This window comes from Rhinoderma darwinii, chromosome 3 (assembly GCF_050947455.1).
Source record: "Rhinoderma darwinii isolate aRhiDar2 chromosome 3, aRhiDar2.hap1, whole genome shotgun sequence".
Taxonomy (NCBI): Eukaryota; Metazoa; Chordata; class Amphibia; order Anura; family Rhinodermatidae; genus Rhinoderma; species Rhinoderma darwinii.
Genome location: NC_134689.1, coordinates 277,505,160 through 277,532,901, shown reverse-complemented (window position 1 = coordinate 277,532,901; position 27,742 = coordinate 277,505,160). Strand labels below are relative to the sequence as shown.

Sequence of the window (27,742 nt, the reverse complement as noted above, 5' to 3'; positions counted from 1 at the left end):
CTCAGTTGGCGTGGTAAAATCTATATATAGTTGTCGTTATTTTAGTTGGTCATGGAAGGTGAAATAAGGCCGTTGCGCGGTTGGGAGGTTTCTCTGTGTGGATCGCTGACATTGTCTTGCATCATCGGGAGACCAAGAAGCCAGGATGTGCAGACACGACGGCTTCTGAAGCGTCGGGTAGCTCCAGTGCAACGGTCTATATAGGTCACTGGAGCTTCCGGACGTATCCGTAAAAAGGAGGCTAGTGACACATGCCTAACAGTGGCATCCGTCACCCATTGGCTATAATGGTATCCGTTTAACGGAAACATCATGAACAGGATGATGAAAATTCATGACATCTCCGTTAAATGGGTACCATTATAGCCTATGGGTGACTGATGCCACTGTTAGGAATCTGGCACAGCCCATGTTTAACATTGGGAGCATTTTCCTGACCTATACGTTAAATGTAGGCAAAAAACACGTGATTTGCTCAAGAGAGACAATTGTAATTACTGAAATAATGTGCGTTATCATAGCGTGTAAAGACACTTTACAGGGGAAAATGCACATAAGTATTACCACATGCATTTGTAAACAGGAAGCAATTCTGACAACAATTTGTAGAACTGTTTCTTTAACACCCCACAGCATCAAAAAGTGAATGTACAAGCAATAAGAATGGGCACTACGAGAATATACGGTTCTAAACTAGTTAGAATATTCTGTGGAAATTAAGGTTTGGGGACATACCTCTTTTTTACCAGAATTGCTGATCTTTGTTTGCATTGCAATGCATATGTATTTATTAGGGAGTTTTGACATTTCATGTGAGTTCGCTCTTTGGAAGAAGCATTAGTGGTTTTTGCGAAAGGACGTAAATGTCTTATGAATAAAGCAAAAGTTCTGTGATTTGAGGTAAAACAGATTTAGGGGATATAGGGGTCTTCTGTGGGCCATTACCCAAGATTACCATCTGCAAAGAAGGAAGACTGAATGCTTCCAGCCAGGAAGCAAAGCTGTACTTTTTCTTTACTGCCTCCCCATCACCTTTCACCTACTGGCCCCTTCAATCCCAGGAGATTTTATCCTTCTTTTAACAAAAATGTCATTAAACTATGTGCTGAATATCTGTTCCTGCCCTGAAGGAATAAGGGAGGAGGGGGCTTCCCAGACCACTTTGTAATCACAAAAGAGCAGATCAGTAGCATAGCCCGCAAATAACACAGTCATAATTCAACTAAATGTTCAAGCCTAAAAGGAATTAAATCCAACTTTATTCTCGTAGAGAAGTCTAATGATTAACAATTACTTATTTTTTCTTACAGTAGTACATAGGAATAAAGGAGAATTGTCCAATCTGCACTAGTCTGCGGTACAACCTGTAGAACCATGTTAAACAATAGAAACGTCTTGATAATTCTATGCATTGCCAATTCAAAATAATCTGTGACCAGTCAACTGGCTTTAGTGGTAAAAGCCTAACAGCTCACACGGTGCGAAATGCAATACAGCTCAAAAATATGGCACAAATTCCCACGCCAGCTTGGTTCCAACCTGTCTTATAAACATAGGTGGCTTCTCTCAATTGTGTACAATTAAATCTATGCTAGTTCTTCTCCACTGGCAGCAGCTCTATTTTTGAACTACAGCCTAATGATTTTAGATATTCTAATACAGGGCAAGAACTGACAAATGCCCCCTGTCATTCACCTAGTAATCAGCTAATTTCATAGCTCTGAAAAACATTTGGGTACTGAGAATGAGAAGCTCTACACTGAACAGTAAGGAAATGTCCAATGACAATCTTGTTTTAAGATACAAATATGAAGTTGGCCCATACTAGTGTAGTACTACATATAACATTAAAACCACCTGCCTGCTATTATGTACGTCTCCCTCGTGATGCCAAAACAGCTTTGACACAAAACGGCATGGATTCCCCTAGACCTCTAAACGCATCTTGTGGTATTGAGCACCAAGATGTTAGCAGCAGATCCTTTTAATCCTGTAAATTGCGCGGTAAGGCTTCCATGGATTGGACTTCCAGCACATCCCACAGATGCTCGATCAAATTGAAATTGGGGGCCAAGTAAACACCTTGATCTCTGTCATGTTCCTCGAACCATTCCTGAACAATTTTGGCAGTGTGCATTATCCTGCTGAAAGGTCAGTCATTGAATACTGTTGCCATGGTAATTGGTCTGAAACAATGTTTAGGTAGGTGACGTGTGTCAAGGGAACATCTACATGAATGACAGGACCAAAAGTTTCCCAGCGGAACATTGCCCAGATCATCACACTGCCTCCACTTGTTTGCCTTCTTCCCATAGTGCATCCTGGTGCAATCTCTTCCCCAGGTAAGCGATGCACACGCACCCAGCCTTCCATGTAATTTAAAGGAAAACGCAATTCATCAGACCAGGCCTCCTTCATCCATTGCTCTATGGTTCACTTCTGATGCTCACGTGCCCATTGTAGGCACTTTCGGCAGTTGACAAGAGTCAGCATGGGCTCTGTGACCGGTCTGCGGCTACGCAGCAAACTGAGATGCACTAGGTCTTCTGAAACCTTTCTATCATAGCAAGCATTAAACTTTTCAACTATTATTTCTACAGGAGCTCTTCTGTGGGATTGGACCAGACATGCTATCCTTCGCTCCCCGCACACATTAATGAGCCTTGGGCTCTCATGACCCTGCCACTGATTTACTGGTTTTCCTTCCTTGGACCACTTCTGGTAGGTACTAACCACTGGATACCAGGAACACTTGCCCATTTTTCCTTTACGTCAACTTTAAGAACGGACTGTTCACTTGCTGCATATAATATTTATACGTACGTACATACGTGTGTTTGTGTAAATAAACCAGTTCTATAGCATCTTGGACCTATATTTTAACTCACCTAGACACAAAGGGCACAGCCAGTTTAGGGGTTGAAACAATTTAGAAAAATGTGAGACTGAGAATTTATTCTGGTTTGAAACTAACAGCTACTAATAGTGATACAAATATTTTTTTCCACTTCTTTATAGCAGAGTAACCATATATAGTCACCAATTAAAAATCAGATAGATAAAAGAAATCAGACAAACAATGGAGCATTTGAAGCCGATGCTACAATAGAAGCCTTTTTCCTCCTAATGCTACTAAAGTACCACTTGTAGTACAATGCATTTTTAATAGGAAATCCCCAATGTTTCATTATTAAAGTAGTCTTTTTCTGGGGTCATCAACCCGCCTTTTTTCCTCTGCCTCGTCTGAGTAGTACTCCATGACCTCTTCGCCCAAGCTGCCACCTGACACTAAGAAGTTTGCATAAATTCTCCAACAACAAAAGCTATCTTGAACCTCATGAAAATGGCCACATAATTCATTTTCCTCTAAACCATTTAATGAAATCCGGACAACTCGATCTTCAAAGTGCTTGCCAGAAAGAAACCCATTAAAACACTGACACATTCAAATTGAAATTAAAGAATGAAAAACACAACTTCCGTAATCTGTAATAAAAGGTTTCTGGTACGTCAAGTGGAGACTTCACATCACACTTCTAGCAAGGAACTAGTGCTTATATTGTCATATGTTATTGCCAGTACAATACATCTGCTTTATATTCTGCTAAATAAAATCATTTTGATTGCATACTAGTTTGTTTATCGAATGAAAGAATGAATTGCAAATGTAAACTTGTTCCAGTAATCTTATCAATTTAGTGCAAACAACAACCAAGTGTTTTGGATTTTTATAAATGTTGAGTGCAGATAAAAGTAATTGTAGGTAGAAAATAAAGAAAGCAATACAAAGTCTGTGGTTAGCACTGTTCTCTCGCAGCTCCTGGATTCAAATACAGCTTATGAACAACATCTGCATGCAGTTTACATATTCTACCTGTATCTTGTGGGTTTCTCCAGGTACTCTGGTTTTCTCCCACACTCCAAAAACAGCGAGTGGGGTCTGTGATAACAAGCTCTACAGTTTTTTGGAATATGTTGGTGCTTATAAGCAACGGAAAACACATCAATTTAAAAAAACTACAATGCAAAGCTAAAGGGACATTATTTGTAAACCTTAATTAATTCTATCTACCTGTCTATCTATCTAATACCCATCAATCCACCTATGAAATTCCGGTCTTTTTATCTTTTTAGCAGCGCAGCATACTGAGAACATTGAATCTACATGCAAATTAGGTTTTTCATTATTTACCAACTCAAGACATTAAAAGGAGAAGCACTTTTGATATCAGCAGCATGTGCCGATATAGTCAATAAAACATGGACCTCCTGCTTTGAACTAGGGCAATTATAGAGAACTGACAGATCTGACACAGGAAGATCTATATACACAAGAGCACAATAAGAGCTTGCATAAATCAAGAGTATGCTAAGCAGGGTGAGGAAGGAAATACTCTTTGTGTAATGGATAGGTGGTAGGTGTGGTGTAGCCACAAAGGGGAAGAAGCGTTCATGAACCGCACGCTTTGATGAGAAGCCTTGCATCACTAAGGATATAAACCTAATTTTTCTAAACTTAGTATTTTTCACTGCACATATTAAAGCGGTTATCCGGTAACTAAAAATGGTAATCATTCTTCCGGTTATCTGAAAAAAATCACTTACCAATATACTCAAAATTTTCATATGTGTGCAGAATCGCCGATCCAGAACACGGTCACGTGGTACCAGCAGTGCTGTAGCTGCCTCAATTAAGGATGCACTGTCAAAGCCCCATGTAACTGAGAGCTGCCTCCTGCTCCCATTTGTGTCGGTGCATCATAAAGCGATTGACTGCAATGAGCTGGCACAGTGACCACCGTGTTCTGTGACTGCAGTTACTGGGGCAAGGGGTGGGCGGGTAAATCATTTGCTGAGAAGGGAGAAGGTGATTCAAAGAATGTAGAGTACCTCCTCACTAGCGTAAGTTGAAGACAGTGTGTGACGCTATATCGGGTTTCGATTAGCAACCCTAAAAGAAGGTTTTCTTATTGGAAATAAGGTTTTTTCGATGAGGGACCCTTAAGTGTTTTGAGGGATTTTTTATTTTTTTTGAGGTGCCGGACAACCTCTAATCAAAGAGCTCCCTAAATACTTGTCATATCCTTTCAAAATGTGCAATAATTTCTTCCTTATTACTCAATTGGCATGACTCAACATTAGTGGATTTTCTGAAATATCAGAAAATGTAAACATGTTTTTTTTATTTCCAATAGTCAAGAAAATCAAAGATGAATTACAACATTTTGAAGTATTCTAGATCATCAGAAATTTACAGTATACATTGGTTCATGGAGCTATGAACTGACCCGTAGTTTTGCGGACCTCAAAACCAATGCGGTTGTGTCCATGAGGCCTAAGCATAATATATTGAGGATTTAAAACTCTGGGGATAAAGAATGGTGGGAGGCTTGTAGCCCAAAAAATTAACTACACAGCTACCCATTTAATAAAGTTCAGAAACTCTAGGCTCATTGTTAGAAATGCGAGCTGATTAATCGCCATCACTGATTTTCTAGCGATAGTAATTCATCAAGGTCAATTCAGTGTTAAATTTCCTTTAATTTCATTGACTGGACTGGCAATAGCCCTATTAGCTTTAAAAAGAGAATTGTGATTCGCTCCCCGAGTCTCAATACTGGGAGAATTCTCTCCCATAACTCTGATCTGCAGTTCTCTAAATACCGAAAGCACATAGAGCACAGAATTAAAATATGAGATGAAAGGAGATGGATAGACACTCTGTGTCACACTCCAACAGTGAAGACATGAATCAAGAGTGAAGAGTGAGAGCGTGCACGCGCACACGCTCTCCTCTCTCCAGCTCTTGCTGTGATACTGTCTGTAGCTGATTGGACAGTGTCACAGCCATAGTAACACGCACCCTTGCCATTACATGCCCCATTGCCAGTTCATGGGGTTAAATATCGGACGCCAAGTATAACGGAACCGATATCTAAATAACGGAGGAGGGTAGAAAAAAAACGTAAAGTGCCCCAGGGTTTTTGCAGCCCTGCCCATTACATGCTGCACATGTATGGGCAGGTGAAGGGTTCTCTTTAAAGAGGCTCTGTCACCAGATTTTGCAACCCCTATCTGCTATTGCAGCAGATCGGCGCTGCAATGTAGATTACAGTAACGTTTTTATTTTTTAAAAACGAGCATTTTTGGCCAAGTTATGGCCATTTTTGTATTTATGGAAATGAGGCTTGCAAAAGTACAACTGGGCGTGTTAAAAAGTAAAAGTACAACTGGGCGTGTATTATGTGCGTACATCGGGGCGTGTTTACTACTTTTACTAGCTGGGCTTTCTGACGAGAAGTATCATCCACTTCTCTTCAGAACGTCCAGCTTCTGGCAGTGCAGACACAGAGCGTGTTCTCGAGAGATCACGCTGTGACGTCACTCACAGGTCCTGCATCGTGTCAGACGAGCGATGACACCGGCACCAGAGGCTACAGTTGATTCTGCAGCAGCATCGGCGTTTGCAGGTAAATCGATGTAGCTACTTACCTGCAAACGCTGATGCTGCTGCAGAATCAACTGTAGCCTCTGGTGCCGATGTGGCCAACACGATGCAGGACCTGTGAGTGACGTCACAGATCTGCACTGCCAGAAGCTGGGCGTTCTGAAGAGAAGTGGATGATACTTCTCATCAGAACGCCCAGCTAGTAAAAGAAGTAAACACGCCCCGATGTACGCACATAATACACGCCCAGTTGTACTTTTACTTTTCAACACGCCCAGTTGTACTTTTGCAAGCCTCATTTGCATAAATACAAAAATGGTCATAACTTGGCCAAAAATGCTCGTTTTTTTAAAATAAAAACGTTACTGTAATCTACATTGCAGCGCCGATCTGCTGCAATAGCAGATAGGGGTTGCAAAATCTGGTGTCAGAGCCTCTTTAAATGATCTCAAATGCTTTGAAGTAGCAACCAAAACCTGAAAGACACGGAAGGAAGCAGGGAACTACTGTTCGAATGGATCGAAGAATAGCCAAAATGGCAAAGGCTCAGCCAATGATCACCTCCAGAAAGATCAAAGAAGATCTGAAGTTACCAGGGAGTTCTGATACAGTCAGAAGACGATTAAGCGAAGCCAAGTTACCCCAGTAAGAACACTCCGCAAAATCCCGTTGTTGAAAAAAAAAACACATGTCCTGAATAGGTTCAAATTTGCTTTCATCAGTCCACAAAATCTTGGGCCAGTCAATGTGTTCCTTTGCAAAGTTGTTCTTTTTGGGTCTAGTGGCTGCAGACAGTATGTCAGATGGCCCCCGAGCACTGAATTCAAGCCACAATACACTGTGAAGACAGTAAAGCTCAGTGGTGCAAAAATCATGATATGGGGAGGTTTCTCATACCATGGTGTTGGGCCTATTTATCGCATACAAAAAAACATGGATCAGTTTGAATATATCAAAATACTCGAGATCATGTTGCCTTATGCCAGAGAAGAAATTCCCTTGATATGGGTGTTTCAACACGACAATGACCCAAAACACACCAGTACAAATTCTTAGTTACAGACTAACAGGATTTAGGTAACGCAGTGGCCATCCCAATCCCCGGACCTCAATCCCATAGAGAACTTGTGGGGTGACATCAAAAACTCGGTTTATGAGGCAAAACCCAAAAATGCAGAAGAACTGTGGAATGTCGTCCAATCTTCCTGGACTGGAATACCTGTTCAGAGGTGCCAGAAGTTGGTCGACTCAATGCAACATAGATGTCAAGCAGTTCTCATAAACAATGGTTCTGACACTAAATATTAGTTCAGTAAAGTGAAATCTGAAACATTTTTTCAGTTTATACATTACATTTTTAAGTTTTTAGAGAAAAATGCTGGCACTGCTATGTTTTTGAACAGCCTAATATTCCTTTTTTCTTACTTTCTGTAAAGGATTATCACAAACTGGACACCTTTTGTTATTGTTTTGATTCGGAATTGAATGTAGTGTTTCCAGTGCATTTGCATTTAGGCAAATACAAGTTATTATAATGATTTTGCGCTTTATTTGCTTTTTTTAAACTATTTCTTTTAATACTACTGTAACTATAGTATCTAAACGGACTACCCAAGGACTTGTTTGTTTTATAGATGGGGTTGTACCACATTACAGCATATAGACATCATAGGTAGAGTAAGATATAGAAAACCTATAATTTATTTTTCATTATAGATGCAGAATCTTGTGGGATACAATCCAATACGTAGAGATGTGTTCCCTACTCTTATGTTAAGATTTTATTTTCCTATTTATTATGAGTTCATATTAAATTACATAGAATAAGAAATAGAAGGGACAAAACATTACACAAGAAAGTTTACTAGTGAAGTATCCACACTTACCTAACCCACCAATGCTGTAATCAAAATCTTTGACATCCAATAGTATAGGTCCACTCTCCTGTCGCCCTTCCTCCTTATAATACAGTTTGTAGCCTTGAATTGTTGCTGTATCCTCAGGGTCCTGTTGCCATCTCACAGCTATGGTTGTGCAGTTTAATGGATCCAAACGTAATTCTGGGGATCTAGGTGCTATAAAATAACAGTTCGATTTTCATTATTGCCCTATTATAAACGTATTTGTGGTGGGATCAATAAATTATTTATTTTCATTTATGTCAAACTTAAAAATATATTTTATAACTTCTGCCTAAAATGTAAAATTAAACTGGAGATACAAGTCCCTCAGTTGTCCTCTCGTGCAAAGCCTTTTTTTGTGATCAATGTATTTACAATCATTAAAAATACAGCTAAACAATGGTTACAATATCAGATAAAAAATGACGACTGGTTTTTCAGCAATACTCAGGAACTAAGAAGTGACAGGAACACTGGTTTAAGGCTTCGTTCACATCTGCGCTAGGGCTCCGTTCCGTCTGAGCTTTTCGTCGGAACGGAGCCCTGACAGACACAAACGGAAACCATAGGTTTCCGTTTCCATCACCATTGATTTCAATGGTGACGGATCCGGTGCCAATGGTTTCCGTTTGTCTCCGTTGCGCAAGGGTTCCGTGGTTTTGACGGAATAGCGTAGTCGACTACGCTATTGAATTAGTCAAAAGGTCAGGTCCTCCAGAGTAAGAGGATTCCTCTATATTAACTCAGAATTCCTAAAAGGTTATATGAAAATGGGTTTTCTAAACTAGACAATCTTTTTAACCTCAGACGTCTTAAAGGGGTTTTCTATGTTCTGACAACGGAGGACCTATCCACCGGATACGTCATCAGTATATGATCGGTGCAGATCAGACACACGGACGCCGCAACGATAAAGCTGATCCGGCTGCCTCCGAGCACCGGATGTTTTGAACGGTATGCAGTGGTTGGAGCCGGAAGCAGATGGCTCCGACCACTGCATAGCGGCCGTTCGGCAGAACTGCGGCTCTGCTCCTATTCACTTGAATAGGAGCAGAGCTACAGTGCTGTAGCTCAGCCGCTATTCTTTGACCAGAGCCATCTGCTTCCAGCAATATCGTCCAATGCCCGGAGGCAGCCGCAGCAGCTGATCGGTGCGGGGTCCGGGTGTCGGACCCACACCAATCATATAATGATGACCGGTGGATAGGTCATCAATTGTCAGAACGTGGAAAACCCCTTTAAGCTGGCCATACACTAAAGATTTTGGACTTACAAAAAGGACAGTTTAGACCATTTTCTGCCAACAACTTTTCATGACACAAACAAGCGTAACAGTTGACGACCGAATGCAGATATCTGTGGGAAAAAAAACTTTCTGCCATAATCAGATGCAGTCTTTGGACAGTTGTTCATGCCAAACAACAGATCTGCATCTTATCAATAGAAGCCCAGACCAGGCCACATACGAAGGCAGAGATCGATCCTCGATCTGTTATTTTAAGTTATGGCATTGTCGTCCAAAATTACACATTTCACAGACCAACCGTGAACAACAAGTGGTTCAGAAAATGATCGTCCAAAATCACTAGTGTATAACCAGCTATAGCTGTGTATTTCTGTTCTGCATTATCTGTGTAGGCTTCTCCTCCAATTATAGCTGGCTTTAGTATAAAAAACCACTTACAGGATAAATTAGAAACCTATTATGCTCAATGTGACTGCACCAATTTTAACATTCTTCTCTTTAGGGTCATAAATCAAATTAGGAAACTAGACATAAAAATTCCCAAGAAAACTTTTATAAATGGAACAGTTCTCTTTATGAGTGGAAGTAATCTAAGGATAAGAGCAGAGTAAGGGTATGTTCATACGTAGCGCAAACGATGCAGATTTTGTTAACGGATTTTCTGTGCGAAAATTCTGCAGCATATTACAGTAGCAGAAAAGTGGATGAGATTTGAACAAATCTCATTAGCAAGTTGCGGACAAAATCAGAAGAAAAAGAAGTGCGGAATAAGACCTGCGGTGTGTATTCTTAATCTACAGCAATGTCAATTTCTCTTGCGAAAAAGAAGCGGAATTTCCGCACAGAAAATCTGGTCTGAAATACTTTAGTGTTTATGTTATAAGTGGATGCACCCTTACGGGGAAGAAATTACATTCGTTAAGTGCCCCTTGTTTACTGACAGACACATAAACAAAGAAAGAAACCACCACCTGCTTATGATAGAAGCATATTAGAGAATTGCTACAGAAGTCACTTTATTTGACTGTGCTTTGATTTTTTTTTTAGCTTTATCTTGACAGCATGTTGAGATAAACATACATAACTTGTAGTGATACACCGTGGCGGATGCAACCTCATTAATATTTTGACAAAACACTTACCTCGAATGCTGCTTGCTTTGGGTGTTCTGTGTGAGGTCCAGACTGATGATTCTCCCCATCCCACATTAGTTGCTGCTGCTATGCGAACCAAGTAAATACTGTCAGATTTTAGGCCTTCTAAGAAATACTCGTGTGTTGTCCCTGGAAGTTCTAAAACTTGGACAGAGCTTTCAGTGCTCATTCGAAAGGATAAGCGATACAGGATGATTTTTCCTCGACGGAATTTCAGTGAAATGGGCAGCCATGAAATTAGGACATCTGTTGGACTGCGACTTGTTAGACTGATTTCTGGGGCACGGAGTGGAACTGAAAATATAAGATGCATTTTATCATATTGTATACCAACCTGCAAATATATATACATACACACACACATATATATATATATATTTTTTTTTTTTTTTAAAGTACAGTGTATCCTTGAGACTTCCAGACAGAATTTCATCCTCTATAGTGGTGTTCTTCTCGGGGAATTGGAAATCTGATCTATGTTTGCTGAAATGACGGTTACTCTTTAATATAACTACGGCTATGTCGTAGTTCCAAAGTTCGTTAGAAACCACGTAAAATTGTATGTGTTTCCAAAATGCAACCTATAAACGTTATCTATTTATATGTCTTCTGATGATTATTTAACACATGGGGTTGACAAATTAGTCTAGGCTCCACTTCAGGAACCAATTAGTTTTTTTTCTAGCCAAGTAAGGCTGCGTTCACATCTGCATCAGGGCACCGTTCAGGGGTTCCGCCTAAGCTTTCCGTTAGGGGAACCCATGAACAGAACCCTGACTGAAACAAACGGAAACCATAGGTTTCTGTTTGCATCACCATTGATTTTAATGGCGACGGATCCGATGCAAATGGTTTACGTTTGTCCCTGTTGTGCACGGGTTCCGTCGTTTTGACGGAATGAATAGCGCAGTTGACTACGTTATGGATTGCGTCAAAACTACGTAAACCTTGCACAACGGGGACAAACGAAAACCATTTGCACCGGATCCGTCACCGTTAAAAACAATGGTGATGCAAACAGAAACCTATGGTTTCTGTTTGTGTCACTCAGGGTTCTGTTAATGGGTTCCCCTGACGAGAAGCTCAGACGGAACCCCTGAACAGAGCCCTGACGCAGATGTTAACGAAGGCTTATAAGACTCAATTTTAGATATCAAATATCTAAGGCACATAGTCCTGGTATTTATCCAACCCTGATATTCGAATAACCCTCTATCTACTCATAGAAACATAATATCATTATATTAAAAACAGACAACATAAATATCTCTTACCATCTTCAAGTGTGTTCTGTGTCACGTGGTCTGACATCTGGCTTGCACCCATTGGCATATAGGCAACAATGTAAAACGTGTAGTTGCTGGCTGGTTCCAAATCATCAATAATGTAATGATTTGTGTCATTTCCAATGACAACCTGATATTCCTCATTATTTAATCCTATGAAACAACAAAAATAAACTCTGCATGTAATCACACGCTTTTCTTTTTTCTGTAAATGAATTAGGAATTTTATAACCCTTTTAAAAACAGGTTTTAATATTATGTTCATTTCTGCTTTAATTTATGTTTAAGGTATAACTTTGCAAATTTCCCATATTAGCATCTGACTTTGGCCCTGTTCACATCAAATTTATTGACGTATACGCTGGGAAAAGTTCCAAACGTATACATTAAATGTAGGCTGTGAGGGATGTCTAATAGTGGCATCTATCAATTCTAGGCTATAATAGTATATGTTTAACGGATCCACCAAACTCTCATGACCCCGTTCATGATGTATCCGTAAAGAGATACCAGCCTAATGTCAATTATTCTGTTAGTAATTGTTATTTAAAGCGAACCTGTTAGCAACTTTTTGTGGCACTCTCTGAGGGCAGAATTAAGAAGTGACAGCCTTGCTGATTGCTATGCATAGGGAGAAAGATGTCAATCAGAGGCTGGAGGGCAGCGGCATGAATACGCCAGACTCCTTTCTCACAGTGCTTGAATTGCGCTACAATAATTAAAATATGAGTACTAAAAAAATAAAAATCGCAGCCCATTCACACGAAGTGACAGACCGCAGAAATTAGTGTCTGTCACAACGTTCTGCTGCCCTTTAGAGAGAGACGCAGCAGTCGCTGACAGGTACCCTTTAATAGCTAGGCAATGACGTCACATATTGTAAAATAACCCAGCACCACATCTATATTAGATCGGAACTGTTCAGCTACCAGCCCCTACTCCCCAACAGTCAAACATATGCAGTGAAACCTCTTTGAGAAAACCACCCAAAATTGCATTGAAAAATCATCTTCTAAAGGTGGTCCTCTCAAAGAATATATATATACAAGTGATGGAGTTTAAAATCTGGTCTGGATAAAGGGGTGGTCTTCACCAAGATGTGGTCTTTTGGAGAGGTTTCACTGTATGCGAGATTATCACCAGAGTACTATACGCACACATATAGGGATCTAAAAAATTCAAAACATTATTTTGTTTCTCCTGACTTTTGTGTTATAAAATTTGCATTTCAAATTAAAATAGATAAATAGCAGCAAAACAATTCCAAAACATTGTATTAAAACTTGAAGTAAACCTTAGTATCAACATGCTTCTTAACCCCTTGCGTACCTTTGACGTAATAGTACGTCGCTGGCCACTTATGCCAGCGTACCTTCGACGTACTATTACGGCGCAGGAATAAACTGTCACTATGTGAAATCACATAGTGACAGAACAGCGGCGGCAGCTGTCATTGACAGCTAACCGTCTCTGCTACCGGCCTGGGGACCAATTAGCAGTCCCCAATGCCGGCGATTGCTGTGATTGGTCAGTCTCTGAAGACTGACCAATCACAGCCGTCTGTGACGTCGTCTGCAGGAGAAAGCTCCTGTCACTTTCTCTGATCTCCTCATTTCTGTGAGATACGTGAGGAGATCAGAGAAAGCAGTGTAAAAAAAAAAAAAACACTTTTTATTAACCCCTTCCCGAAAATGGGCGTATAGTAACGCCCTGAGGATGAAGCGGGCACAGGAGCTGTGCTCGCTCCATCTTCATCGGATGTCGGCTGTAATATACAGCCGACATCCCACTGCAACTACAGCGATCACTGTCCTCTCCGATCGCTGTAGTTTAACCCCTTAAATGCCGCTGTCAATAGCGACAGCGGCATTTAAGTGATTGATACAGAGGGAGGGGGCTCCCTCTGCACCCCATTGCCCCCCCCGCGAAAAATCGCGGGGTTCTGATGGTTGCAATGGCAACCAGGAAGCCTAGCAACGGCTTCCTGGTTGCCAGGTACGGGAGCCTATTAGGTCCTGCCCAAGGCAGGACGTAATAGGCTCAACTGTCAGTTGTAAAGTGACAGTTACAATACACTGCACTACATCAGTACATACAGAAGTAGTGCAGTGTATTGTGCAGGGGATCAGAAGATCAGATCTTCCAGTCCCCTAGTATGTGTAAAATAAAAAGTGAAAAAAAAGTAAAAAAAAAAAGTAAAAAAAAAGTTAAAAAAAAAGTTTTAGATAAATAAATAAATACAAGTTTTACGTAATAAAAACAATAATCGCCTTGTTTCCCTGATCAAGCCCTTTATAATTAGAAAAAAAATGAAAAAAAAGACAAAAACTAGACATAATAGGTATCGCCGCGTTCGTATCGGCCTGACCTAAAAAAATATCATATTATTTATCCCGCACGGTGAACACGTAAAAAAAATACCATAAAAAACAATGGCAGAATTTCCTTTTTTGGTCACGTTGTTTCCAAAAAAATGGAATAAAAAGTGATCAAAAAGTCGCGCATAGCCAAACATGGTACCAATAAAAACGACAGTGTGTCACGCAAAAAATGTATGTACTCCGCACAGATTACATATGCCCCCACATTATAAACTGAAACACCAGTAAAACACTAAACAAAACTACTACCAAGCAAAATCTGCGCTCCAAAAGCCAAATGGCGCTCCTTCTGGGCCTGGCAGTGTGCCCAAACAGCGGTTTATGACCACATATGGGGTATTACCGTACTCTGGAGAACAGTTTAACAATTTATGGGGCGTATGTCTCCAGTGGTACAAGCTGGGCCCAACGCATTGGGCACTGAAATAGCATATATGTGGAAAATGTCAATTTTCAATCTGCAACATCCACTGTGCACTAATTTCTGCAAAACCTTTGGGGGTCAAAATGCTCACTACACTTCTAGATGAATTCCTTGAGGGGTGTAGTTTCCTAAATGGGGTCACTTCTCGGGAGTTTTCACTGTACTGGTACCTCAGCGCAATGCAACATGGCGTCAAAAACAAATTTTGTAAAATCTCCACTCCAAAAACGAAATTTCACTTTTTCCGTTTAGACCCTTGCCGTATGTCCAAATAGCCGTTTACAACCACATATGGGGTATTTCCGTAATCAGGAGAAATTGTGTAACACATTTTGGGGTGTCTTTTCTCCTGTATTCCTTGTGGAAATGAAAAATTCTGAGCTAAAGCTACAGGTTATATTTCACGGACCAATTCTAATAAAATCTATAAAACACCTGAGGGCTCAAAATGCTCACTACACCTCTAATTTAATTCTTTCAGGGGTATAGTCTCCAAATTGGGATCACATCTGGGGAATTTCTACTGTACTGGTACTTCAGGGACTCGCGACATGGCCCCCAGAAACCAATTCAGCAAAATCTGAGCTGCAAAATCCAAATGGTGCTCCGTCCCTTCTGAGCCCTGCCATGGGTCCAAACAGCAGTTTATTACCACATATGGGGTATTTCCGTAATCAGGAGAAATTGCTTTACAAATGTTGAGGTGCTTTTTCTCCTTTATTCCTTATAAAAATTAGAAAATTCTGTGTTTTTTCCAAAAAAAAGTCTCTTTTCATCTTCACAGACTAATTCCAATAAATTCAGCAAAAAACCTGTGGGGTCAAAATGATAACTATACCACTAGAAAAATTCCTTGAGGGGTATAGTTTCCAAAATGGGGTCACTTTTGGGGGGATTCCACTGTTTAGGTCCCTCCAGGGCGTTGCAAACGTGACACGGCACTGAAAACCATTCCAGTAAAATCAGAGCTCCAAAATCCAAATGGCGCTCCCTCCCTTCTGAGCCCTGCTGTGGGTCCAAACAGCAGTTTATTACCACATATGGGGTATTTCCGTAATCGCGAGAAATTGCTTTACAAATGTTGGGGTGCTTTCTCTCCTTTATTTCTTGCAAAAATTTGAAATTTTTACGTTTTTCCAGAAAAAAAGTAGATTTTCATTTTCACAGACTAACTCCAGAAAATATAGCAAAATACCTGTGGGGTCAAAATGCTAACTATACCCCTAGATAAATTCCCTGGGGTGTGTAGTTTAAAAAATGGGGGTCACTTTCGGGGGTTTCCACTGTTTTGGCACCACAAGACCTCTTCAAACCTGACATGGTGCCTAAAATATATTCTGAAAAAAGGAGGCCCCAAAATCCAAGAGGTGCTCCTTTGCTTCTGAGGCCTGTGTTTCAGTCCATTAGCGCACTAGGGCCACATGTGGGATATTTCTAAAAACTGCAGAATCTGGGCAATAAATATTGAGTTGCGTTTCTCAGGTAAAACCTTCTGTGGTACAGAAGAAAATGTATTACATATGAATTTTGTAAAAAAAAATGAAATTTGAAAATTTCAGCTCTACTTTCCTTCAATTCCTGTAAAACGCCTAAAGAGTTGAAACACTTTCTGAATGCTGTTTTAGATACTTTGAGGGGTGCAGTTTTCAAAATGGGGTGTTTTATGGGGGTTTCTAATATATAGGGCACTCAAAACCACTTCAGAACTGAACTCGTCCCTGAAAAAAATCGCTTTTTGAAATTTTCTTAAAAATATGAGAAATTGCTGCTAAAGTTCTAAGCCTTGTGAGGTCATAGAAAAATAAAAGAATGTTCAAAAAACGATGCAAACATAAAGTAGACATATGGGATATGTTAATTGGTAACTATTTTGTGTGGTATTACCATCTGTTTTACAAGCAGATACATTTAAAATGGGAAAAATCATAATTTCTTCATATTTTCGCTAAATGTTGGTGTTTTTCACAAATAAGGAATGAATTTATCGACCAAATTTTTGCACTAAACTAAAGTCCAATGTGTCACGAGAAAACAATCTCAGAATCAATTGGATAGGTAAAAGCATTCCGGAGTTATTACCACATAAAGTGATACATGTCAGATTTGAAAAAATGGGTCTGGTCCTCAAGGCCAAAATGAGCTGGGTACTCAAGGGGTTAATAGAACTGCTACACAGATTGATCGCAATCACAAAAGGATGCTTAGAAAGTAACAGAATCCTGTATCTTGTTACATACTATCAGTAATTACATTTAACTCAAGGGCATTAAAAGTAACAATCGACCTGTGTTCCACAACTAGTCACAACAAGTTTTGGCAAAAAGTTTTATCGAAGAGGGGGGGGAAAAAACGAATGGCTTATCGATGGACCATTTACCCACTTAAAAATTTCTTCTTCCTAAATCCTTGTGATTAAACGTTGGGAGAAACAAACCACGTTGTCTGAGCCGCGCCATTCAAGAACAAGACGTTTTATAAGAAACAACAACTGTACAAAAAGCTGTATTGTAAAAGGGGTGATTATATAGTTGAAATCTATTATAAACGTTGGATAGGATGAAGGCAGGGGCACTGAAAGAGAATGCACTCTATAAATGTGTTGTGTCTTAATGAGCTTAGGAAAAATTTCAGCAATTCATATTGAAATATGCAGAGGGTTGCATTGCTGTGATTCTCTTTGTTGTGTCTTAATTCCTATACATAAGAACTGGTAAGCGGAATAAGGTTGTTGAAGGCTGTTGTGGTTCAAGTCCATTTCACACCAAAATGCATGTCAACTTAATCAAAACTCCCCCACCGCCCATCCATTAAATTTATAAACAAAACCCAAGACCAAATTCCGCTATTAAGCTTTCCCACATTTCTGAATTGACTAAAAAGCATTTTAATTAGACAAGATTACGGGCATCTCACAACAGAGCCGTTGATGGTTTGTTAATTAGGAATGTCGTGGCACGATTTTTGACCCGCTAAACAAGATCCTTAAGCTTAAATTAATAGGCCTTGTTCTTGGAGTGAATGAGCCACTGGGCCTCATGTGGAGGCCTGATGAAATGGTCATAATAGGGGGTGAGACCAGCCTACAAACAGAACCCTTTGTAGAGCTTCCAAATTGCTAACAAGGAATTAATACACTCATGTACTCTCATCAGACCTTTCGTTTGCCCAGCGCACTAACCCGCTAATTTAAATGCAAGATCTGTCCCTTTTTAAAGAACACCTGTTAGTTTTCTTTGAATGGCATCTCTTTCTATTACACACTAACTACTTATATATTAAGTTGCATTCATCTCTATAGAAAATATCGTGATGTACAAGTTCACTGACAGAGTTACAAAAGATGTTTGTTTTCTTTTTACATATCTAAAGAAACAACTATTCCGCTGATAAAAAGCATTGTAACTAAACAAGAGACTCTGCATACTTCTATATACTGAATGCCGTTACTTTGCTATCGGCAAAATCAGATTAAAAACCCTAGCAAAGATGCAAACATAAATTCCACAACTTAACATGGATATAGATTATAGTATGGGTATGGTGGGAGCATTATTACAAATAGTAAGAAAAATCATTGCTTAGTTAAAACAAAGCACCTAGACATTTGTACGTAGACATTTAATTTACTAGTGCATTCTCGAGTGAAAGCGAAGGTAGTTTTGGAAATAAAAATCGTATAAAAAAAGGACAAAAGCCTTCTGCAGCTGTCAGAAATCTATAGGCTTTTCATAAATGCATGCTGCAATTCACTTAGTCTTACCTTCCGCCTTCATGTAATGCACAGAATAAGCAATGACTTTTTCTGAGTTATACAGAGGCCTTTCCCACGATAGTATAATGGCTGAACTGGACATTGTCTCCGCTCTGAGGTTACGTGGAGCACTAGGTCTGTCTTCAGACATCACAACTGTCAGCCTTGCCCGGGACATTACAGAGCCCTGGCTATTTTCAGCATTACATTGATACACTGCATCGTCTTCAGGGATGATCTGATTGATTACAAGTTTACTAGAACAAAAGATTAGCATAAGTTAAAACACCATATAAACTATTATGCTTCTAGTAATAAACTTACACTCTAAGACTCGATGGCGATGCATAGGCTATGCCCTCCCATGCCACTTAAATAACATTACCCTAGCGTTAGTGTTGATCCATGGTAACGCAAAGTAAAACATGTTCTGTCCCTTTTCCATCGATTTCAATATGAGCTGTAACAAACTTGCTGACTAATGTGAAGACTAGAGATGAGCGAACTTATGATAAGTTCGGTTGGTTCGCCGAATTTCTTGAAAAAGTTCGATTCGGACCGAACCTGTAATTCAAGAAAGCCCATAATAAATCATGTATGGAGCTCCCGTAATGACGGGTGGCTACATGTGTGCACCCGGCATTACGGCAGCGTTGCTAGGCGACGTCAGTAAATAGTCACTGTCCAGGGTGCTGAAAGAGTTAACTGATCGGCAGTAACTCTTTCAGCACCCTGGACAGTGAATTCCGATAACAATATAGAGCAAACTGTAAAAAAGAAAAGAAAAAGACGTTCGTACTTACCAAAAACTTCCTGCTTCTTCCTCCAGTCCGGCCTCCCGGCCGTTGCCTTGGTGACGCGTCCCTCTCGACATCCGGCCCGACATCCCTGGATGACGTTTCAGCCAATGTGACCGCTGCAGCCAATCACAGGCCAATCACATGCTGCAGTGGTCACATGGACGGTCGCGTCATCCAGGGTTGTCGGGCTGGATGTCGAGAGGGACACGTCACCGTTGCCTTGGTGACGCGTCCCTCTTTCGGCATTCAGCCTGACCTCCCTGGATGACGCGGCAATCCATGTGACCGCTGCAGCCTGGGATTGGCCTGTGATTGGCTGCAGCCTGTGATCGGCCTGTGATTGGCTGCAGGGGTCACTTGGACTGAATCGTCATCCCGGGAGGTCGGACTGGAGGAAGAAGCACAGAGTTATCGGTAAGTAGGAACTTCTAAAGGGGCATTACACTGTGTGTGGGCACTATAGGGGCATTATAATGTGTGGGGGGCACTGAAGGGGGCATTATACTGCGTGGGGCCACTATAAAGGGCATTATACTGTGTGGGGGCACTAAAAAGCTAAAAAGGGCATTATACTGTTGGGGGTATTATACTTTTTTATGGGGAATTTTTTTATGATTGGGTGAGGCGCCGAAAGAAAATTTCACATGGGGCGCCATCTATCCTAAGGCCAGCCCTGACAATACAACAGGCGATGTTGTGCACACGAACGTATTTTTTTCCTCCGGTAAATACTGGCATAAATACGGGCCCTTGGTCACACGTATGCGACCCGTATTGCACCAGTATTTTTACGGACCCGTGCCCGTAAATACGGGTCCGGTGTCACCAGTATTCCACCCGTATCTACGGGCACGTTTTCGCTGCAAAATTGCACTGCACTAATCGGCAGCCCTTCTCTCTATCAGTGCAGGATAGAGAGAAGGGACAGCCCTTTCCATAGTAAAAGTAAAATAAATTCATACTTACCCGGCCGTTGTCTTGATGACGCATCCCTCTTTCGACATCCAGCCCGACCTCCCTGGATGACGCGGCAGTCCATGTGACCACTGCAGCCTGTGATTGGCCTGTGATTGGCTGCAGCGGTCACATGGGCTGAAACGTCATCCCGGGAGGCCGGACTGGAGGAAGAAGCAGGGATTTCTGGGTAAGTATGAACGTCTATTTTTTTTACACGTTGATGTATCTTGTGATCGGAAGTCACTGTCCAGGGTGCTGAAACAGTTACTGCCGATCGCTTAACTCTTTCAGCACCCTGGACAGTGACTATCTCCTGATGTCGCGTACCGGAAAATCAGTGACTCATAAGCCGGGTTCGGTCAAAACGTGTTCGGCCGAACCTGGTGAAGTTCGGATTCGCTGCGAACCGAACTTTTCACGATGTTCGGACCGAAACCGGGTTCGGTTGTCCCGGTTCGCTCATCTCTAGTGAAGACCAACAGATATATCTAATCTGACAGATAATATGTGAGGACACTGGACATATTACACTTAAGACCTTATTTACCTGCTGTACATTTTTGTTCTTCCATTAGAATGCATCTTTCTGCCATTCTTGAGCCAGGTGATTTTGGGGGTTGGAATTCCTTCTGCCTGACATAAAAAACGAGCAGTTCCCGCGCGTGGCCTTGTCAAACTATCTGGTCGCTCTATAAACGATGGTGGCGCTGTAAAGAAACAGATAAAGACCCATGTAATATATTCTGTGCACCTGTTTTTAAATCTACACACCCCACATGTGTAATGAAAGGCAATATTTCACCTTTTTGCTGGAGAATAATAAAGAAGAGAGTGTGATGACTAAAGATCTGCTTCTAAAACTGCCCATACACTTTGGATAACTGTAGGCCAAATACTCATTCGGCCAACAACTATTCCTCCTGACTCTCCTATACACGTGTACGTTTTGCTCGACTGAGCATGCCTGTGTTTTCAATGGGGAGAGTGGAATAAGCCGCCGCCAGTCCCTAACAATAACAACCACAGATGCTGAAATCCAACATGTCTGATCGTTCTGTCCATGCTCCCCTGACACCGCTTTTCATCTAATGTGTATGTGAACCTTAAATCCCAGTATACTGGGGCTGATTTTTATTTTTACTTTAGATTGCCAATATTTCTAACAAATTAAAGAAAGATTAAAAAACAAATTAAAATATTCCTATTTTCATACTAAACAATGTTGCTATGTTGTACAAATACTTTCCAGTGACTTTATTAACAGATAAGCTTATATTGCTTATAGTATTGTACAGACATTTAGCATAATGTACTGGCATCTTTTGAAGCAGTCCAGGTTTAAATCCACAAAATAAAACAAAATCCACAAAATGAAACAAAAACTGTTGAGGAAAAGCCAATATCAGGATTCTCTAGGAATAAATACATAACAATAGAATGCGGATTGTCTGGGTACCAAATGATAACAGTGTCTAAGTTCTCAATTATTTATACAGTATATTCCTGTGGAATCCCTGTAAGACATGAAGGGCCTTTTACACCTGCCGATATTCGGCCGATGCAGCGACAGCCGATCAACGAGCTATGGATGGGGACGAGCGGTTGTTACTCCGATCGCTTGTCCCATACCTTATTATCATGTCGGCAACGCGTCTCCCTGTTTACTCAGGGAGATGTGCTACCGACAACGATAATATTTTACTTTTTTAAAACGATACGATCAGCAGATGATCGATCGTTTGCTCGTTCATCTGCTGATCGCTGCACTGTTTACACAGGGCAATTATCGAGAACAAGCGTTCTACGAAAGCTTGTCTGCCCGATAATCGTCCTGTGTAAAAGGGCCTTAACCGCAGCAAAAATTAAAACTTGACTGGACTTCTTAGGCCTTATTTACACTAACGTGTGCATTTTGCGCGTGTAAAAAACGCAGCGTTTTGCGCGCATTGCAGTTCCATGTCTCAGAGTTTGGTGCATCTGCGGTTTTTTTTTTGCGCGTATGGCATCCCTATGTCACGTGGTTTTGACGTATGCAAAATGAAATGGAGGTGGTTTTCTTTTTCTCTTCATTTCTTGAGCAACTGTTGCGCGAATCACGCACAGCACACGTATGTGCATCCTAGTGATGTCTGTGATTTTCACGCACCCATTGACTTCAATGGGTGCGTGATGCGCAAAAAACGCTCAAGTATAGGACATTCAGTGAGTTTCACGCAGCGGACACACGCTCATGTAAATAAGGCCTCAGGCTGGGTTCACACAGAGTTTTTTGCAGGCAGAGTTTGCTCTGCCTACATGCCGATTTATGCAAACTAAATCTGCTTCATAATTCATACGGGTATACATGTGGTCTATCTGCAGTACACAACAAAGGCAGAGTGATGGAAATATTATCGAGAAAAATTATACAACAGCAAGATTAAATTGTATGAGCTTACCAGATCATTCTAAACCACACTAGATAGTTAGATAAATTGGCGCTGTAAGTAATTGGCGGGGACTCCCGCATCAAAAGTATCCGCTGGCAGCATTGCTTTTACGCACACTTTAAAAGGAGGGGGAGATTAATTAACTGTGGTAGCGTCATCATGTTTCATCAGTTAATCTGAAGGACACACTTGTGAGAGCCGAGGAGGGTAGATTTTTACAATGCAAGAGAGGTGGCACCTTCTTGTGAATACACGGTGCCAAATGCACTAATATCATCAAGAGTGACAAAATTTACTACCGGAGAACAGGCAAAACCTTTCAGATGAAGAGCTTTTTCACCTGTGACTCCACTTATGTAGTTAATTTAATCAAGTGTCCGTGCGGTCTCGTATATGTTGAGGAAACAACCCAGGACCGCATTTCTCTACATTAGTCAAGCCTCAGATGCAAAAATGTATTACTATCCATTCCCTCTCATTTCCATCAGGCGAATTACAGTATAGCTCAACTCAAATACCAGATATTAAAACATGTACCAATTTCCCAGAAAGGAGGTGATAGAATTAAGCTATTAAAATCTTGTGAAGCTTTCTGGAAACATATTACAGTCACTAGAGTCTAGAGGCCTCAACAGTGTATGAAATTTAGTCTTTGATATATTGAATCCCTCATGTATCTCTATTTTTCTCCCTCAGGTATGATAGTCTAATTCTTGAACTAAAACAGCGGTGAAACGATCAAAAGATAATTTGGCACCAGGAATATGCTTTTATATTCCAAAATTCTTCAGTTCACAAAATACTATGATCAACCATCACACCGCATGAGTATAACCTCTATTTGCTTTCATTTCTTCATCGTCATCAATTTTCCCTATTGGTTTATACTTTAGTTTTTTTTTTAAATTCTATACACCCTTTTTTTATTTTTTTGTATAGAATAATGGTCTGCTTTTTTACATTTCCACCATTAGTTAATTTCTCCTCTACAAAAGCTTCTAATAGGAGAAGAATGCTTCTCTAAAGATAGACCTCTTCACTATGACGTTATCCACCCATGCCTACAATGCCTTGGGCCACCACACAAGTAGTAATACTATATACATTCCTACAGTTGATCACTAGTATAGGGGCTTTCTAGGATGAAATCAGCTAGAGCCACGTATCCACATCATTGTCGGCTACGCACACCGCGCTCCTAATGGATCGTAATGACAATACGTCAGGTAATCTCTCCCATCTTATAAAGCGTGCGTACACACTATGCTATTAGCACATTCTTTGGATGCAGGAGTCCCCGCCAATTACTCACAGCGCCAATATATCTAACTATCTGGCGTGACTTAGGACTGTCTGGTAAGCTCACGAGATCTTATTCCGCATATGTCTTTTCTCGACAATATTACCACCACTTAGCCCATGTTGTGTTCTGCAGCGAGACCACCTGTATACCATTCTGAATTATGAAGCAGTTAAAATTTGCATTACATTGACTTTTATTTTGTATTGATCTACCTTACAACTTGAATATTTCCATTATCATATTCGATTACTTGCGATACAAAGTTGTTGGAATGTTCTCATTTAGCGCTAAGATTTATCGGTTACTGCCATAACATCTTTTTATGACTACTTTATAGATGTTCAGTAAATCTACTTGAATCTGCATTATTACACCTTTTTCTTTGCACAAAGTGATATGCATGCTTTATTGACAAAAATGTTATTATAGGATATGAAAAATGTGGCACCTTTACTCATGCTTCTATTTATTGTGCTAAATACAAATGTGATATACTGTGATTTATATTTGCATATCATCTATGCAGATGGCCTGACGAAAGTCTGATGACCAAAAAAGTTTACCATGTAGGATTGGATTGTCCAGCGCTTAGAAATATTCTAATAAAATAAATTGCATTCAATTGTGGAGTGCGGAGTGTTCATATATCCTTATATATGGGCAGTAACAGTGTTCAGTGTTTTGCTAGTAAGCTGTTTTCTTGCTCTCAGTAAGACAAACAAAATAGAAATATATGATACGATACCTTTTAATGGCTACCAAAAATAAAAGCCGATAACTTGCCGTTTAACATATTTTATTTTTGTTAGCCATTAAAAAGATATCAAATTTGCAAGACTCTTACGGAGTTTCTCTTACTGAGAGCAAGAAAACTTTTTTCAACTGGCCAACACAGTACAAAACCTTTTTTTTTCTTTTTCTCTAGTAAGTTCAGCTACTTGTGCCCTAGACTTCAGTTGGTGGGACAGGAAGTAGATGGCTGACAGCTACCATTGTTGCTAGCTCTCATGGGGCTGCTTTTCTCTCACTTGGTCACCCAAGCCCTCCCCCCTCCATTCCAAGTCAATCACAGTGAGAGAACACTGGCCCCATCCCGTCCATGCTTGATTAATTCTATCCATTGGAGTGAGAAACATGATCTATTATCAATAACCAAATGTTTATTTTTCTATCATGGATTTAGCAGGCTGACCAGAGCGATCACCACAAATTCTTTCTAGCCTAAAAGTTTATTTAAACAAACTAAAAAACAAGAAAAGGCTGGGAAGTTGAACGTTAAAATTCAGTGTGAGAGGAAACTTTAGTCTATTATTTTCTCTTCTTTTTGAAACTATGCAATTGCAAGAGTACAAAAAAAACCAATGAGAAGGAACCAATTTTAAGCCTTACCTAAGACTATAACATTAGCCATTGCTACAGTGAAATTACGAGTCCCTGGTATAGTTGCTCGGCAAATATAGACCCCTGCATGTTGCAGTTTTACATCAGATATAACAAGATTTCCATTTCCCACAACTCGGGTGTTGAAGACGTCAATGGGTTTTTGGTCTAGAAAATAAATTTCTTTAGTCAATATTGTTTTTAAGTTAACGAACGTTTAACGGTGTTGAATATTAAAATGACTACACACAATATCATGTTGGAGGATATTCTCACAAGTTACTAATTTTAGTGAAATACTTGCCAAGCCTGCTCCAAGATACTAGTGGTTTAGGGTTTCCCCTAGCCATACACTCCAGTGTAACAGTTTGGTGCACATGGGCAGTTGTATTCTGGGGGGGTGCTATTATTACTGGCATCTGGAAAGGCTCCTCTTGTGTGGCTAAAAAAAAAAAAAGACATACAAAAAAAATCCTCAGAGGCAGATCAATTTATAAAGATGGTCATATACTAATAGTAGAAACACGCAGGACATGACTGATCACAAGTAGTAACATTTAAAAATTTAAACTTGTGCAATATTTTTCTTATGACAGTTTCCGGTCACTTCTATGGAATAAGACTGTGGACTATAATTTTTTTTCCAGTCACTGCTTTACATACATATTAGGTCACACAAATTGTACATTCTTAAGGCAATGACTGATGCATGACTTCACATGTTGAGTGGAATTGTAAGGTCATAGTCAATGTGTAGCTCGCGGGCTAAAAACTATGACTTAACTAGACTTGTGACTCCATCTACCATGCCAAGAGATTAATAAGATTATGAAAAAGATGCAGAGTTGTTCATCATTATAGAAGGATGTAGTATGTTACAACATACCTGATAAAACAGTCAATGTGGCTTCAGTACTCTTCCGTCTGTTTGATAGGTTAGTGGCTATACATCTGTAATTTCCAGCATCTTTCTTAGTGATGTCATAGATCTGAAGAACGCCTTTTGATAGTACAGTGCTCCTTTTTAATAAACACAAGAAAAATAAATGTTAAAAATGTCATCATGCAGATTTTATATACAGTCCGTGAGTCTCTCCCTATATTAAAGGAAAATTAATTTATGGGTGGCTTGAAATATTGAATAGTAAGTATGCAAGTACATAAAGTAATATACAGACAGTTATAACATAAGGTGACAGATTGGCCAGCTGATATGACACCAATACAATGTATTAGCTCTATACATTCAATTTAAGAATTCATTTATTATATTAGAAGAGCTTGTTGCTATTTTTCAAAAACTAAATTTCAGATAAAACAACCTATAACCAACCATATGTTAACTTGATATTGATCAGTTCCTGTAACAAGCAGACACTGAAAAAAGCAGCACCAGTGTGGAAAAAAATGCATTATAGCCTGTTCGTGACCACATGAGCAAGTCAATGGGCCATCAGTGGTAATGGAAACACAAAAAGATCCTATAGACTTTGACAATGTAAAGCCCGAACATCAGGTCAGCCACTGCATATGATATAGTAGTGTGTATAGCCAGTCTCCTTGATCCCCAAGAACAAATTTATGACATGTCAGCCTCAACAGTATAATTATGTTGCACTCCGTATGTAGAAAAACTCTTCAAAAGGCTGGTTACTTACCTGTCCATGGCAAGAGGTAGAGCTGTGCGATTTAATTCCCAAGTAATGACAGCCTGAGGGTTTGCGGTTATCTTACAAGAGAAACGTGCCATCCCTCCCTCTTGGAGCTTTATTGAAACCGGTTGTTCTTCAAAGACAGACAAAGCTAAAATATAAAACAGTCTTAAAGGAATGTACTGCCAAAAAAAACGCACAACTATAATATTCAGTGGTATTTTAAATGCTTACATATCATTCATGTATATCATTGCTGCCCATTTTATTTTGGTTAACTGCATTTTTAGAACAGGACCATTCCACCAGTAAACGTATTAGAGATATTTTAATTGTACGGTTAAAAATGCTAAGTTCAGTCAGCTCTGAATTTATTACCTGACCTATAAGCGTGCAGCCTGACTCAATTCACGGTGAATGGTAAGAAGTACTAATTAGAATATTGCATACAATGTACAATGGAGAGTACCCGGGTGAAAAGTGCATATAAGTAATATAGCAAGATAATTTACGAGCCCCGTGAACAATCACATTATAACAAAGAAGACCTTCTAGTGTCAGTATTAGCACACGGTCTTCAAGCATATTCAGCAGACCACACTATGCAAGGTTGTTACATGTCATGTATCT

General features: G+C 40.1%; 1 protein-coding gene across 1 annotated transcript in view; it reads right to left on the bottom strand.

The window, feature by feature from the left end:
* PRTG (protogenin) overlaps positions 1 to 27,742 on the bottom strand; it is a 109,897-nt gene that overhangs the window by 41,373 nt on the left and 40,782 nt on the right. Inside the window, exons 3-11 of the mRNA XM_075855211.1 lie at positions 27,119 to 27,263; positions 26,347 to 26,480; positions 25,765 to 25,902; positions 25,470 to 25,628; positions 20,896 to 21,055; positions 18,601 to 18,848; positions 12,024 to 12,188; positions 10,738 to 11,043; positions 8,335 to 8,523 (exon numbers count right to left, since the gene is read on the bottom strand). Of these exons, the coding sequence (XP_075711326.1) occupies positions 8,335 to 8,523; positions 10,738 to 11,043; positions 12,024 to 12,188; positions 18,601 to 18,848; positions 20,896 to 21,055; positions 25,470 to 25,628; positions 25,765 to 25,902; positions 26,347 to 26,480; positions 27,119 to 27,263 (1,644 nt within the window). The remainder of the gene's footprint in view (positions 1 to 8,334; positions 8,524 to 10,737; positions 11,044 to 12,023; positions 12,189 to 18,600; positions 18,849 to 20,895; positions 21,056 to 25,469; positions 25,629 to 25,764; positions 25,903 to 26,346; positions 26,481 to 27,118; positions 27,264 to 27,742) is intronic.